Genomic DNA, 14,862 nt, shown 5'->3' with positions numbered 1-14,862 from the left:
AGGACAATATATTCAGTTTTTTTTATATTCAAACTAAGCTTATTGTGATCAAGCCATCGTTTCACATTTTGCAAATCTTCATTGATTTTGTTTTCTAGATCAGAGTAGTTGTTACTTGCATAATATAAAATAGTGTCATCTGCATACATACTTATTTTGCAATTTCTAAGAACTAAAGGCAGATCATTAATATGTAAAATGAAAAGAAGCGGCCCTAAAATGGACCCTTGAGGGATTCCAGATTTAATGGGTAATAAATCAGATGATATACCATGCACTGTCGTTTTCTGGCATCTTCCATATAAGTAACTTGTAAACCATTCAATTGAGTGATCCCCAATTCCATATTGCTTTAATTTTTGGATAAGCAATTCGAAAACAACCGTGTCGAATGCTTTTTTTAAGTCCAGCATGACAGAGCATACTATTTTGCCTTCATCAAAGCTTTTTAGCCATTCATCTGTTGTATTGAGTAATGCCGTTGCAGTAGAATGTAATGGCCGAAAGCCAGATTGGTAGTCATTAATCAAATTGTTCGTGTTCAAGTATTCATACAATTGATCAAACACTATACGTTCTAGTAGCTTAGATAAAATAGGTAATATCGAAATTGGCCTGAAATTAGAAGGTTCATTTGCACCGCCTTTATGTAAGGCACTAACTCTTGCCTTTTTCCACTCCGTAGGTACACATGCAGTAGTAATAGACATATTACTTGTTGTATGCAAGGGGGCGAGGTGAGACTTTATTAAAAGGGCGTTCTTCTTTTTTGTGTTCTTTTACAAATTAAAATTAGTCATATAGCCACCCCCACCCTCTTTCTCCTGGATGGTATTCTGGATGGTTAACTGCCAACTCATTTGATTGATGATTTATTGAAAAAGCTGAATTTCATTTGATCACATTGATGATCGAGTTAATTGATTGCCTGATAGATTAATGATTAAAATCATGATTGATAGCTAGAATTTGACGACCACATTTTTAGAATATAGTATTGAATTAACAGTCCACTCTGAACTTCATGCGTACATGTGATAGCAATCGATCTCAGCAGGAGGGGAGGATCTGTAGGGGGAGGCTAAATGTTCTGTTGACCAGCTGAACCTTATCGCCTAAACCCTTTTTCCCCTATTCTCGTGTCACATAAACACGCTGCTGAGATTCACATTATAAAGTTTAAACGTTACACTAAAAATTGCAATTCATGTTCACTCATGATGATTAAATTTCAATTTAGTTAGTCATGAAATTTGCTCAAACTGAATTTATCACTGTAAATCATTTATTTATCACAACACCCCCACCTTCGCAGGTTCGAAGGGACTCACTTTTCAAAAACTGAAAGACATTGGGGGTCTAATTCCAGCCCAGTCTAATTGTCATTGTCATACCCTTTTGTTTAAGTGGGTAGTGCTTTCTCAAGCATTCGAATAGTTTTCCATTTAACTTTTTGGTGTCATATGAACGTTGACTTTACTATACATGTATAGGCTTTCCATATATACACAACAAAAAAAATAAGTTCCCCCCTAAATCAAATTGCTGTAACTTTTGAACGGAATTATTTTGAGATATGATATTTCGTAGGTGGTTTTCTACACTCATTAAGCAACTCCTGGTGAAAAATTAGATTGATCAGTTGAGTCATGCATGAGTAATCAAAGATTTAATTAAAAATGACCATTTTTGAAAGTCACAAGAGTCGTGTTTCAGATTGTGCAAATACAATGTTGGACAAAAGTTGTTTTTTAGGTGAGTTTGATGGTGTTACTATTTTAGCCACTCCACACACAATTTTGATATTGTTTGGTCACGGTTGAGTGAGCACATTGTATTGCAGGGGCCGCGGAAGCGGGGGAGGGGGTTCAGCCCCCCCCCCCCCACTTTTTTTCAAAAAGCATGTACAAAGATGTAAAAATGACCATACGATTGTGATTTTTTGCATGATCAGCCCCCACCCTCCCACTTTTGGCTCAGCTCCCCCCCCCCCCTTTGAAATCTGTTCCGCGGCCCCTGTATTGTGACGTATCATCATAGGGGGTTATGGTAGTATCCTTTACAACTTGCTAGATCATGTTAAAATTTGAAAATGTTGGTGGCTCCCCCGATTATAGGCCCCTCCCCCATTTTGAAATTCTGGGTCCACCACTAATTTGCCCATAAATTAAACTGATCATGAGAAATTGTTACGAAAAGAATACATTTACGCCGTATAACGAGTATTCATTCCTAAGTTTTCAAATGTGCTCGCTCAACCATGAAAATGTTTTAAGTTCGGAAAGTGTGTGGTGATAGAAATGATGGATGATAAAACAAAACCATTTGAAACCGAATTTGCCCTCAACATTCACTTCATTACCCTTCAAAATGAGTCTGTGACATTGAAAATACCAATTTTCCCACTTTGATGCGTGTCACTCATCCATGAATTAACATATCGATTTCATTTTAGCACAGAATTCTGCCCATAGGTTGATAAACATTACTGCCAAATGACATTGCTAAAGACAGCCTTGAAAAAAGTTCCACCATATTGAATGAGGGGTTACTTATTCTTAAACATATGCACCCATAATGTACACAAGTCTAAGAGAGAAGAAGTCCAAGTTTTTACAAATATATGAAATGTGGGTTTGTTTCATGGACGATTTTTGCTACTTCTGCCAACAGTTATTTCATGAAACTTCGCACATGGCTTCAGAGTAAGACTATCCAAAAGGCGCGCACACCAAAATAACCATTCAACACGGCACAGAGTGGGGCCAAGGCTTTGAACTTTCTTCTGATTTGCATAATTTTCGAATATTGTGTGCTCACTGATGCATTAAAAATCGGGATTTTCATAAAAATCAAATCAAATGAACTATGCAAGGAGGTTTTTAACAGATATCCAAAGTTATGAATTGCATTTTTTCCAAAACGTCGTAGAAAAGAGAGCATCACATTCCACATGTTCATTCAAGCGTGAATGTTTATTAAACGCCTTTGAATCATTGAAGCATGTTAAATGGTCGTGAACATAACGAAAAAGTTGAGAAAAGATCATTTCAGTTACCAAAATGAAACAGTACTTGCCTATGATATTTGAAAATCGTATTTTTGGTTTTCAATAAATGTTAATTGAACCGTGAAACGAAGAATATTGTTGAAGATAAGCTTCCCAAAAATAACTCATCATATTCTTTCATTGTTACTGATATAAATTTGTAAAAAATCCAATTATTGCAAATTTGGACTTGTGTTTATTCAACCGTGAAATTTAGCCAAAAAAGTTGTATCGTATTTTAGAAAGTACCTTTTACCCCGGGGGGCACTTCCATTCACGAGTGGATACCATGCGCGACCATGGGGTCTCGAAAAGCACCCTAAATGCAGTTTCCATGTTCTGAAAATGCACCCCTTAACAATATTGGCGTGTGAAACCATACCCTTAACAAGTATTGGAAACAAAACGATACTCTTGGCAAATATTCCCTGAAATAAACCCCTAAACAAGTACAGGATGTTTTATTGTTACGGGTCCTTCGGTCGCCAGCTTTACCTTATTTGGTTTAGCGCGACCCCAGCTTCTACACCTCGCGCAAATCGGACTCTAAACACGAAGTGTTGGGGTAAAAAGGACATCCTTTAAACATTTTAATTTTGTTTTATCTTCCCCGCAAATTCGACCCAGTTGAAACAAGTTGCCTCCAATTGGTTTCAACTGGAACCAATTGCAACCAGTTGCCTCCAATTGGATTTAACTGGTTTTAATAGGGAAATTGGAACAACTGGAACCATTTGAAACCAGTTGCCTAATTGGTTTCAACTGGAACCAATTGCCAACTGGTTCCAGTTGCCCAAGACTGGAACCAATTGGCAAAAGGTTTCAATTGGAAACATTTTTTTCCAATTTCCCTATTAAAACCAGGTGGCCAACTGGTTTCAATTGGTTTTGCTCTAATTGAGGAAAGGTGCTTAATTCTCTTTGGTATTAGGCCTCAATCTGTGTGTATACCATTTCGATTTCATCTAGTTTTTGTCAGTTTGTAGAAGAGACAAAGAACACGCACCAAATCAAGCGATGTAATCATCTGCCTAATTTTTTCTTTCTCTCTGAGCCATCAAGACGATTCATACGTTGCTTTTGTGATTCTTTGGTTGTGTTCTCCATCTTGTAAGCCTCTGTAATATTAGTCCGGGGTAGAAGTAGTAGTATTATCATCATTATCATTATTCTTCATTTGGGGTTTGAAAAAATACATTTTGCGGTTTGTGAGGTGATCCCTGGCAATATCAGAGTTTTTTTTTTAACAAGTGCACACCTAGTTACCAATAACGCATATAACATTTCCATTTATTTGAAAGCAGGATAAGAGAGCATTGTAGATTAATTGCCTTGCTCACGGGCATAGGTGCCGCCGCCGGGGATCGAACCCCAGACTTTCCATGTATAGTCAGGCGCCTATAGACCACTCGGCCACGGCACCTCTACTCAGAATCGATCGCTTTTTAGTGTTTTGCTGCCATCTACGACAATAAGTCATACAGCTTTTGTCAAGATGGCTAGTTCCAACAAAACCCAGCCCCGCGATGCCGAAATTATGACAGCTATTTTGAAAGATATGGGAGTGACAGATTACGAGCCAAGAGTGATAAATCAGATGCTGGAATTTGCATATAGTGAGTATTGTAAATGAAAATGAGTAAGAAATAATTTATCAGTCAAAAATATCTTGGAGAATCGGGCACATCCAGTCAGTGCCAGTGCAGTGGGCCCATGATGCCTTGGACTATGACGCCTCGCAGTCGCAAGCCCCGTCGCGGCGGGGCCGGGCAGGCGCAGGGGCTATGTCCTTGGCCCCGCTTGGGCAAGACTTCCATATGTCCCCTCCACTAAAATTTTCAAAAGAAAATATGGAGAAGATTTATCAAGAATTGTTTAACATATATCTAAGAGATTTTTAAGAAGAAAAAGTTGTATAGGCCTACATGCTCTTTGTATTAAATTGGAGAGATTTTGATGAATTTTTCAGTGTTAATGTTATGCTTGTTGGATTTTTCTCTTTTTATTCAAATCAACTTTTTTGTTGGGGTGGACTTGTCCTTTAAGTAGGTCTAGGCTACACCCTTTCATGTAATTTGCTTCTGGGTCACAATAATCCAGACTTTTAATGGTTGGGCGAAAAACATTTTTCAGATATTAGATTCAAGATTCAATAATATTTCATTAGTTGATGCATGCATGTGAGCATACAAAGAAATTTTCTTTCAAATGCACAAAATACACAAAAGATGGAGAATACAATGTATGAGAACTAACATGTAAACAAAATAACCTCATACTTGTATCTTCAAGAACTTAATACCCTTTAAAATTCATTGGTATAATAAGAAGATTACTACCATGAGGCAGACAAAAATAGTATTTCATTTTCAGGGGCTACTTTTCCGCATACATTCGTAATTACAAAGCTTCGTTATTCCGAAGGTTCGGATATTCCAAAGGTTCGTAAGTCCGAAAACGAAACGAGGTTCATAATTCCGAAGGTTCATTAGTCTGAAAACAAAGTGAGGTTCCTAATTCCGACTGTTCGTTAATCCGAAAATGAAATGAGGTTCGTAATTCCAAAGGTTCGTCAGTCCGAAAACTTAATGATTAACGAACCTTATTTCGTTTTCGGACAAACGAACCTTCGGAACAACGAACCTTATTTTGTTCTTTGATTAACGAACCTTCGGAACAACGAACCTTATTTTGTTTTTGGACTAACGAACCTTCGGAACATTGAACCTTATTTCGTTTTCGGATTATCGAACCTTCAGAATAATGCCACAAATGTTTGGATTAACGAACACTTTTACGTTTTCGGATTAACGAACATCAAGGTATAGGCAATTTACGTGTTTCGGAATTACAAAGTGTAACCCTACTTTTCACAATCTGCTGCCTAAATCTGCAACATTGGATTCATAAGCTTTAACATTACAGTGATTCAGGATTTTTCAGGGTTCTTTAGACCATCTTGGGGTGAAAGAAACATCAACCTGAGCCCTAGTGTAATTTTTCCCCTGTTGTAAACAACACATTTGATTGCATATCTGTTTGTTTTTTTCTCTGACATATCACCAGGGTATGTGACGGATGTCTTGGATGATTCTCAGGTATACAGCGGACATGCAGGAAGAAGGGACATTGATGTTGAAGACATCAAATTGGCAATTCAGACCAGATTAGATCATTCATTTACAACACCGCCCCCGAGAGAGGTAAGACTTAAAGGGATAATTAATGCTACTTGTTTAAAGAACAAGTCCACCCCAAACAAAAGTGGATTTGAATAAAAAGAGAAAAATCCAACAAGCACAACACTGAAAATTTCATCAAAATCGGATGGAAAATAAGAAAGTTATGACATTTTTTAGTTTCGCTTATTTTCACAAAATAGTTATATATTCACATCCTGGTCAGTGTGCAAATGAGGGAACTGATGACATCACACACTCACTATTTCTTTTGTATTTTATTATATGAAATACAAAATATTCCAATTTTCTCCACATTTTGTAATGTGAAACAGAACACATGTGGAATTACCATTGTTTAATATCTTATGTTTCAGTCAAGTTGGTCTTTATTGTCAAATCTGTAAAAAAATGTTGTATATTGTATGATTCAAACAACAAAAAACAAAATTCTCTCATTTGCATTTGACTGAATTGTGCATATAAAACTATTTTGTGAAAAATAAGCGAAACTTTAAAATGTCATAACTTTCTTACATCCGATTTAGATGAAATTTTCAGCATTATGCTTGTCTGATTTTTCTCTATTGATTCAAATCGTTATTTTTCTGAGGTGGATTTGACCATTAAAGAAAAGCTGCTTCATCATTTGGATCGGCATATGGGAAATCTCATAAAATCCAACCTTTTGTATATCCAATGGTCCAACCTATGTTTATTTTAAATTTTTACTTCACAGACTAACCGTGATGATTTTACCCTATCTAGGCCGGGGTATTTTGGGAGTTCATATGGCCGGGGGGGACCTCCCAGGCCCCCCAAGATCTCGGCCGTCGACCGCGCGATTGCATCGAAAATTGGCTCGCGGGTTGCCTGTGACATAATCTACAAGATTGTATAGTAATTTATTTCATGTGAATCGCTATTAAGTGATTATGCTAATTTATGCGTAATTAGTATGCGAAATCATACTTTTTCCTCTAACTCCCTAAATAAAGCTCCAAATGTACTAATTTTGGTATAGAAACTCTTTGTGGTGTTCTTAGCAAGTGTACATGAAAAAAATTGCGATATCAAATCATTTTCTTATGTATTTTATTGTTTTTTTGCAATTTCTTATGTATTTCCTTGTTTTTTGACCTTTTGTTTTTCAGTGTTTATTTAATGAAATTTGTTGGGGACTCTTCTGTGATCATAAAAAGCATAAAATGAATACATTTAGACCAGCAAAACTAAAAATAATCATACATGTATGAATTTTGGTTGAAAACACAATTTGCATTGACTTTGTACACGAAATCACGTTTTTGAGCAATTTTCGGTCTGACATGCACTTACATAATGTTGGGTAATTTCGGAACCACATACCAGGGTGACGCAAAGTTGGTCTCAAAAGTTGCGCAAGACTTGAAAGTAAAACGTGCGCGAGCGGCGTGGTCAAAAAATTGCGCGATTCGTTGAGGGGGGCCTCCGAGCCCCCCCCCCCCCTGGCCTAGATAGGGTTAAGAGCAATACAAATTTTCATATGAAGCACAAATGAATCACTTTTTGGAAGATCCTGCATATAGCAATCTGGCCCATAATGCAAAGCTTGGCAATCGTATTATAGAACATTATCTATGATTGATTACATTGACTACAATGTACAATTAATCATCAAAATCAAGCAAACAATAATGGCTGGTCTTTGTGTTCTGGGACCCAGATGAATCTAAAAGGTTAAAATTCTTGGAAACAGCCACCTTTTTCCAGGTACAAAGTTATCCGCATACTTTGACTTACATGCTTTGTAGAATTATCATCAAAATTGTCTTTTCTTTCTTGCAGTTCTTGATGGAGATAGCCAAGCAGAAGAATAGCAGTCCTCTGCCAGCCATTAAACCTCACAATGGACCCAGATTACCACCAGACAGATACTGCCTATCTTCTTGCAACTACAGACTCAAACCACCTCATAAGAGAGTAAGTGAATTGACACGGACTTATATCTTTCATGGAAATATAATCAAGAAAGCCAATAAGTGTTGTATTATAAAAGCCATTGGGTTGGGATATGTGGTGACAATGATAGCACATGCAGGACACATTTTTTTGGCACCTGGCTGCATTAAATGTGGACTGATCAAACTTTGTGAGAACCAGTATCAGCTCTGAAATACCCATTCTATTCAAGATTCCTAAATGCTTCGCTTATAATTTATCTCTGTGTGAAACAGCCATCTTCCCTTGTTTAAGGACCTACCTCAAAGGTCAAAGGAATAGGCCATTTCCTCAAGGATAAGCATGTCCTCGGGGAGCACAACACTGATGTCTTACATTACAGAATTATTGAGGTATAAATCCAGTAATCATGGTCACAATTTGCACAGCTCATCGGATCCTCTGCGTTTACAGATTCCATCCTTCAAAACAAAAGTACATGTAACGCTAGGTAATCAAACATTTGCTTGTGTAGCCCCCAAGCTCTGGAATAGCTTAAAATACCCCTGGAAGTTAGGAAAGCACCATCCATAAACAACTTTAAATCAAAGTTCAAAACACATCTATTTAATTAATAACAAGCATTTTAGGAATCCCATAAAGTGCAGTAGAATACTTTATGGAATAGTTTTATTATTATTACACATTATATCACTTTTTATTCCTTGCAGCCCACTTTGACACTGCCCTCCAGATTATCTCTCGGCTCAAGTAAGTATTGATCCTTTTCCTTTATTAATGAAATATTAAAGTGTTTGCATCACTTATTGTCATCGTCGTTATTGTTACCCTGGCTTTAGCTTTACCGTTGACATTCTAATCCAATCCAAAGGTAATTTGATATAGCCCCTTTTCCTTTTTGGTAGCCTTTAAATAGCACACACCCATGTTTGGGCTACTAAAAAAATAATTAAACACCTCAGAATGGTCAGCTTAGTCTATGCAATTCATTGTCCATTATTACCAGTATATTATGTTTTGATACTTCAGGTATAGGTTCCAAGCCAAGTCCTACTTTCTCCATCGTCTCCAAGAGTTCTTCGTTCAGTCTGAAGAATAGCAGTTCATCCTACACCATGGTTACACAGTCACCCACTGTCAGTAAACCGGCCATCAACATCATCTCTGGACTAGGCAGTAGTTTAAAAGGTAAGTCACACAGCGTGATAAATTGTGACCAACCACCCCAATACCAATAATAAGTCGTCGGGGAATGGTCTCTGTAAATAGCCAATGCAAAAAAAATAGAAAATTAGCTTGTCTGAAAGAGTTATTTTTCTGCTTCATAATGTATACTGTTCAGATTCAATTTCTGGGGCCCATCTTACAAAGAGCTGCCATTGATCTGATCAAACACAATTATGGAAAGCCAGCAAATTCAACATAAAATGTATGTTTGTTTAATTTTTTCTCTAGATATGAATGTTATCTTTAAATTAATTGATATCTTGAAAATTTGGTGTGTTCTACTTTGTTTACAAAGGACATTTTGCAAATCTCCTGTAGAAAAAATTATGACACTGATGGATTACCATAGAGTTATGATTGATTGGATCAATCATAACTCTTTGTAAGACAGGGCCCTGATGTTGAATATAAAACCAAATGCAAGAGGGCTCTTTGACATTAGTTTTGTGGACTGCTTGGAAGTTTAACTGAGGATGCACAGTGCACATCTCATGTTTGAGTGAACCATGAACTTCAAACATTGTTTTCTCCTTGTATTTTGAAGCTCTCACTGAGTTTCTTTTGCATTCAATCAAGAACTTGTGTGAGTTATAAAATTTATGATGCGCACTTCAAACTCAATGAAATCCTCAAAAAAAAAAATTGTTGGGGGGGGGGGCTGCTGGTCACATTTCAGAATACATATGTCATCAATGTTCATTATCATGAGAGACCTGTGGGCCAATCACTTCCCCCAAGTCATAACATAGAGCACTTGCGGCGAGTGACAATTGAAGTGTTTAATGATTATTTTACTGAATGTTGATTCCTAAATGCAGGAAAGAGTGATGTGTTGAAGTACATGTAATGTTTGTGATCGCTTTAATAGAGGAACACTGGGTGATTTCAAGTCTGGTGTTGGTGTTGGTGTGAAATCACACAATTCTGATTGCGTTTCTTAGCTCCAAAACTTATTCTGAGTGTACACAAATGATCTAGATCACAATATTGACAGCTTAACACCTAGTGAGTGACTTTCCAGGACCATCTTTATTTCATGTTTGGTGTTCTAGCAGTGCTTCCACTTTTCAAAACAAAACATCTTTGAATTTACTCTGAAAGTTACTGGAATTTTACAAATGTTCTTCCACCCTTATATAAGATGTTATACTTCTCTTCTATACACAAAAAATGAAATATAGGGCCCTGTGCCGTAATGAGCCAAACATTTTGAGGGGCGAAATATGACCAAAGACGTATATCGGGCAAAAGAATTACCAACGAAGCGAGCAAGCAAAAATATTGACATTTTCAGTACAAAGATCCAATTTTGAGATAGATTTTGGCATAATATTCAGAAAATAATATCATTCTCTGAAATGAAACTTCCCGGAATTGCTCACTTCCTGAAATGATCTTGGGAAATAGCAAAATATCCTGGAATTTCCTGGATTTCGGGAAGAGTGGAAGCACTGTGTTATAGTCATGTGAAGATTGACCTAACACCAACACCAAAAGGTCAGCACTGAACTTGAAATTACCCACTCTGAGTGGTGTATGGTGTGGAGTACACAGTAGCTGACCAATCTCTGTGGATCTCATGCACGACGTCACAATATGGGTGCACCTTGCGCTCACGTATCATGAAACATAAATACATAAATTGTTTGATAATTATTGGCCTCAGGGGGGAAATTATTTTCGGGGGGCTACTTTTCACAATCTGCAGTCTTGAGCCCATGTGAATTTTTTTTTTGGGGGGGGAATGTTTTGTGCATGTCACCAAAGCACAGAACTGGCATTTCAGAAAACAGAAAATTGGGATCTCTATTCGAACACCCTACGAATTATCTAAAGATGCAACATTGTATGAGTAATATTATTCTCATAAAAATTGTTTTATTTACAAAGTAATTCTTTTCTGTCCGTACAGGTACCTCCAGTAATCAAAGCGATGTCAAGCCTGATGTCAAACCAGGTATCATCGACACGAAGGCAGGTGTGAAAAGGAAACGTGAAGAGAATGACTGAGGCGGCCATCAAACCTTCATTCTTGATGGGAACTTTCCATACACTTCTGCTTGCAGACATTGTCTTCGAGCTGGTATTCTCTTCACATGGACAAGTAGACATTGACTCAAAAGCATGTGTGAAAACTAAATGTTTCCAGTCTTAACTGGAAATGTACATGCACTTCTGCTTGCAGACATTGTCTTTGAGCTGGTGTTCTCTTCACATGGACAAGTGGACATTGACTCAAAAGCATGTGTGAAAACTAAATGTTTCCAGTCTTAACTGGAAATGTACATGCACTTCTGCTTGCAGACATTGTCTTTGAGCTGGTACTCTCTTCACATGGGCAAGTGGACATTCTGATCTGCATTATTTACCATCACCAACTGGAACTTAACGTGCAGTTCTGCTTGCAGACATTGTCTTCGAGCTGGTATTCTCTTCACATGGACAAGTAGACATTGACTCAAAAGCATGTGTGAAAACTAAATGTTTCCAGTCTTAACTGGAAATGTACATGCACTTCTGCTTGCAGACATTGTCTTCGAGCTGGTACTCTCTTCACATGGGCGAGTGGACATTCTGATCTGCATTATTTACCATCACCAACTGGAACTTAACATGCAGTTCTGCTTGCAGACATTGTCTTCGAGCTGGTATTCTCTTCACATGGACAAGTAGACATTGACTCAAAAGCATGTGTGAAAACTAATCGTTTCCCATCTTAACTGGAAATGTACATGTACTTCTGCTTGCAAACATTGTCTGTGAGCTGGTACTCTCTTCACATGGGCAAGTGGACATTCTGATCTGCATTATTTACCATCACCAACTGGAACTTAACGTGCAGTTCTGCTTGCAGACATTGTCTTCGAGCTGGTATTCTCTTCACATGTGCAAGTGGACATTGATTCTAAGCCATGCGTGAAAATGAAATGTGAAAAGAATTACTGAGTTGGCCATCATACCTTCATTCTTAATTAGAACTTCACATGCACTTCTATTTGTAGTCATTGTCTTCATAGTCTGCTGCACAAACTCTTCACTCTGGATAACTCAGGGTCTAAATGTGCAGCCTATAATGCCTTGTGTAACTAAAGGCCCCCTCAGCAAATTTTATATATGCTAGTCTTTGCGCGGAGTCCCACTTGTTTTTCAAAGTTTCAATCAGGGTCTGTGCCAGCAGACTGCTCTTTTCACATGGAACAAGTGAGCATTGTTCTCTGAATTTACCATTCTATACTGGAACTTTACATGCACTTCTGCTTGTAGACGTCTCCGATTCAGTAGTCTCTGCAAATGGACCAGTGGATATTCTAATCTGCATTTACTATTACTAACTGGAACTCCACATGCACATCAGGGGCCAGTTTCATAAAGGACTTGCAACTGTTGTAACTTTGCCATTATGGCAAGTATCATGGAAAGCTTGATTCTGATTGGCTGCTGAGCCCTGGTACCATGGTAGTTGCCATAATGGCAAAGTTACAACAGTTGCAAGTCCTTTATGAAACTGGCCCCCGGGTTTGTAAGAAATATATAGAAGTGCATGCAGCAATTTCCATGGGGGGGGGCTACTCAAATTATAACATACCTATGTGCCACATCAAAGTCGAAATAAAGGCCCCGGAATTAAATCTTGGTCTTAAAATGGGGGTCTCCGCAATGGCTCTTGGATCAAATATTGCTAAAAATGCAATGCTCTTGAACTAACCACATAAAAAAAAATTAAAAAGGAGGTCTCCTGAACTCATCAGCATGTGCGTCTTGCTAGATTCATATCAGGCTACAGCACTAGCTAGCTGTGGGCGCAGTGTGCTTCGGCGGCCCAGCACTATGGCTCCGCGCCGATCAAGCTCGTCTCTCCGACCGGCTGAGTAGTTCATGATGGGTGTACACTTGAACAAGGGAAACCACAAAATTGAGGGTCTCTTGAATTGGGGAAAATAAGAATTTGTATGGCTTTCTGAATTGATGATGCTCTGGAACCGATATTTAGACTGAAAATTGGGGTCTTGACTGTGGCACAAACGTAACATACATTTATACTAAGTAGCCTACCCAACTCCCCGAGATTTCTCACTACATACAGTTGTAGATATGTAGATTGATTATGAGGAAGAAGATATAAATTGTAAATAAAACCAATCTGCATTTGTTTCCATCGCATTTATTCAATAATAATTCCAAAATACTAATAGAGAAAACAAAGATAAAAGAGATAATAATCTTGGGAAGCAATAAATAATAAAGAAAGGTATTCAGAAGCAGAAAGAGAAGATAAAGAGAGTTGGAGAGAAAATATGAGAAATAGATGAGTAGGAAGGGAGGAGGAAGATAGAAGGGGGAATAAGAGAGAGTGGGAGGGAGGGGCAGGTTAAAGTGAGAGAAAGGAGGAGAGGGAGAAAGGCAGGATAAAGTGAGAGAGGGGGGTATTCTGCCATGCAAACCCTTCACTGGAGTTAAGGGTCTGAATGTGCAGCCTAGCTACTTATGCCTTGTGTATTGAAAGGCCTTTGAAACGGCAAGTTTTGTATGTGTGTGGAGACAAACTTGTTGATCAAAGTTTCAATCAGGGTCTGTGCCTGTAGATAATGAGAGGGGATGGGAGAAGAAATAAGATGGGGAGTTGTAGGATAAAGTGAGAGAGAGTAAAGGATAGGAGAGGGAGCCAAAGGGGGAGACAAGAGTTAGAGACAGATGAGGGAAGGAGTGTGTTTGAGAAGGGGATGAGAGGAGAGAATGACCTGAGCAAGAGAGAGAAGAAAAGGAGATCATGCACAATGGGGAGAGAATATAGGAGAAATATAAAGACTGATTACTATGGAGACAGAAACCTGTTACAAAAGTCAGGATATAAACAAGAGATGGATCGAGCTCAGAAGAAAAAATAAGAGATGGGAAATTAAGGGTAGCCAAGTTGAAGGGGCAGGATCCCATTGTTGAGAGGGGGAGGGGTGCAATTCTGAGCCCCGGGCCTGATGACCCATGAACAGGTCGACCAAAATTTGTACACAAATACCTTCAAATGTGCGGTGCCCTTCCCCCTTAGAAGTGAGGATGGGAATTAGTCTCCCTCTTTTTTTTTTTGCTTCTTTGAATGAAGACAATTTTGGCTTACTATACCCCTATATACCTACCTCACCCCCCCCCCCATGCTATGGGCGTAATTAAGGGCATGGATTCAGGAATTGGGATAACATTTTTTTAAAGGGGGAGAGGAAGATCCAATATAGATGAAGATCACAGGAGACCGTGGTTATCACCGGGGGTTATCATTAATATTTTTTTTCATAACTACCGTACCGGTATAATAGTTTTAGACCCCACACGGGAAGATCACAGGCTAGGGACCGGTCGTTTGCATAGATACATGTATGTCAATAATATACATCTCTATGGTCGTTTGCCACCGGCACCGTACGTACCGGCAGCTGCGGCGCCGCGCCCCCGCGGCCGGCCGACGGCGCGCCG

General features: G+C 38.5%; 1 protein-coding gene across 1 annotated transcript; it reads left to right on the top strand.

Moving 5' to 3' along the window:
• The first annotated feature begins 4,518 nt into the window (after nt 1-4,518).
• LOC121429789 (transcription initiation factor TFIID subunit 9-like) lies at nt 4,519-11,767 on the top strand. Its single transcript, XM_041627020.1, has 6 exons — nt 4,519-4,665; nt 6,116-6,252; nt 8,056-8,190; nt 8,880-8,919; nt 9,199-9,357; nt 11,309-11,767. Exons 1-6 carry the CDS (start codon nt 4,545-4,547, stop codon nt 11,404-11,406), a joined length of 690 nt encoding a protein of 229 aa, XP_041482954.1. The 5' UTR covers nt 4,519-4,544; the 3' UTR covers nt 11,407-11,767.
• The last annotated feature ends 3,095 nt before the right edge of the window (nt 11,768-14,862 follow it).

This window comes from Lytechinus variegatus, chromosome 16 (assembly GCF_018143015.1).
Source record: "Lytechinus variegatus isolate NC3 chromosome 16, Lvar_3.0, whole genome shotgun sequence".
Classification (NCBI taxonomy): Eukaryota; Metazoa; Echinodermata; class Echinoidea; order Temnopleuroida; family Toxopneustidae; genus Lytechinus; species Lytechinus variegatus.
The sequence above is the reverse complement of the archived record's forward strand: the minus strand, read 5'-3'. Positions and strand labels throughout refer to the sequence as shown.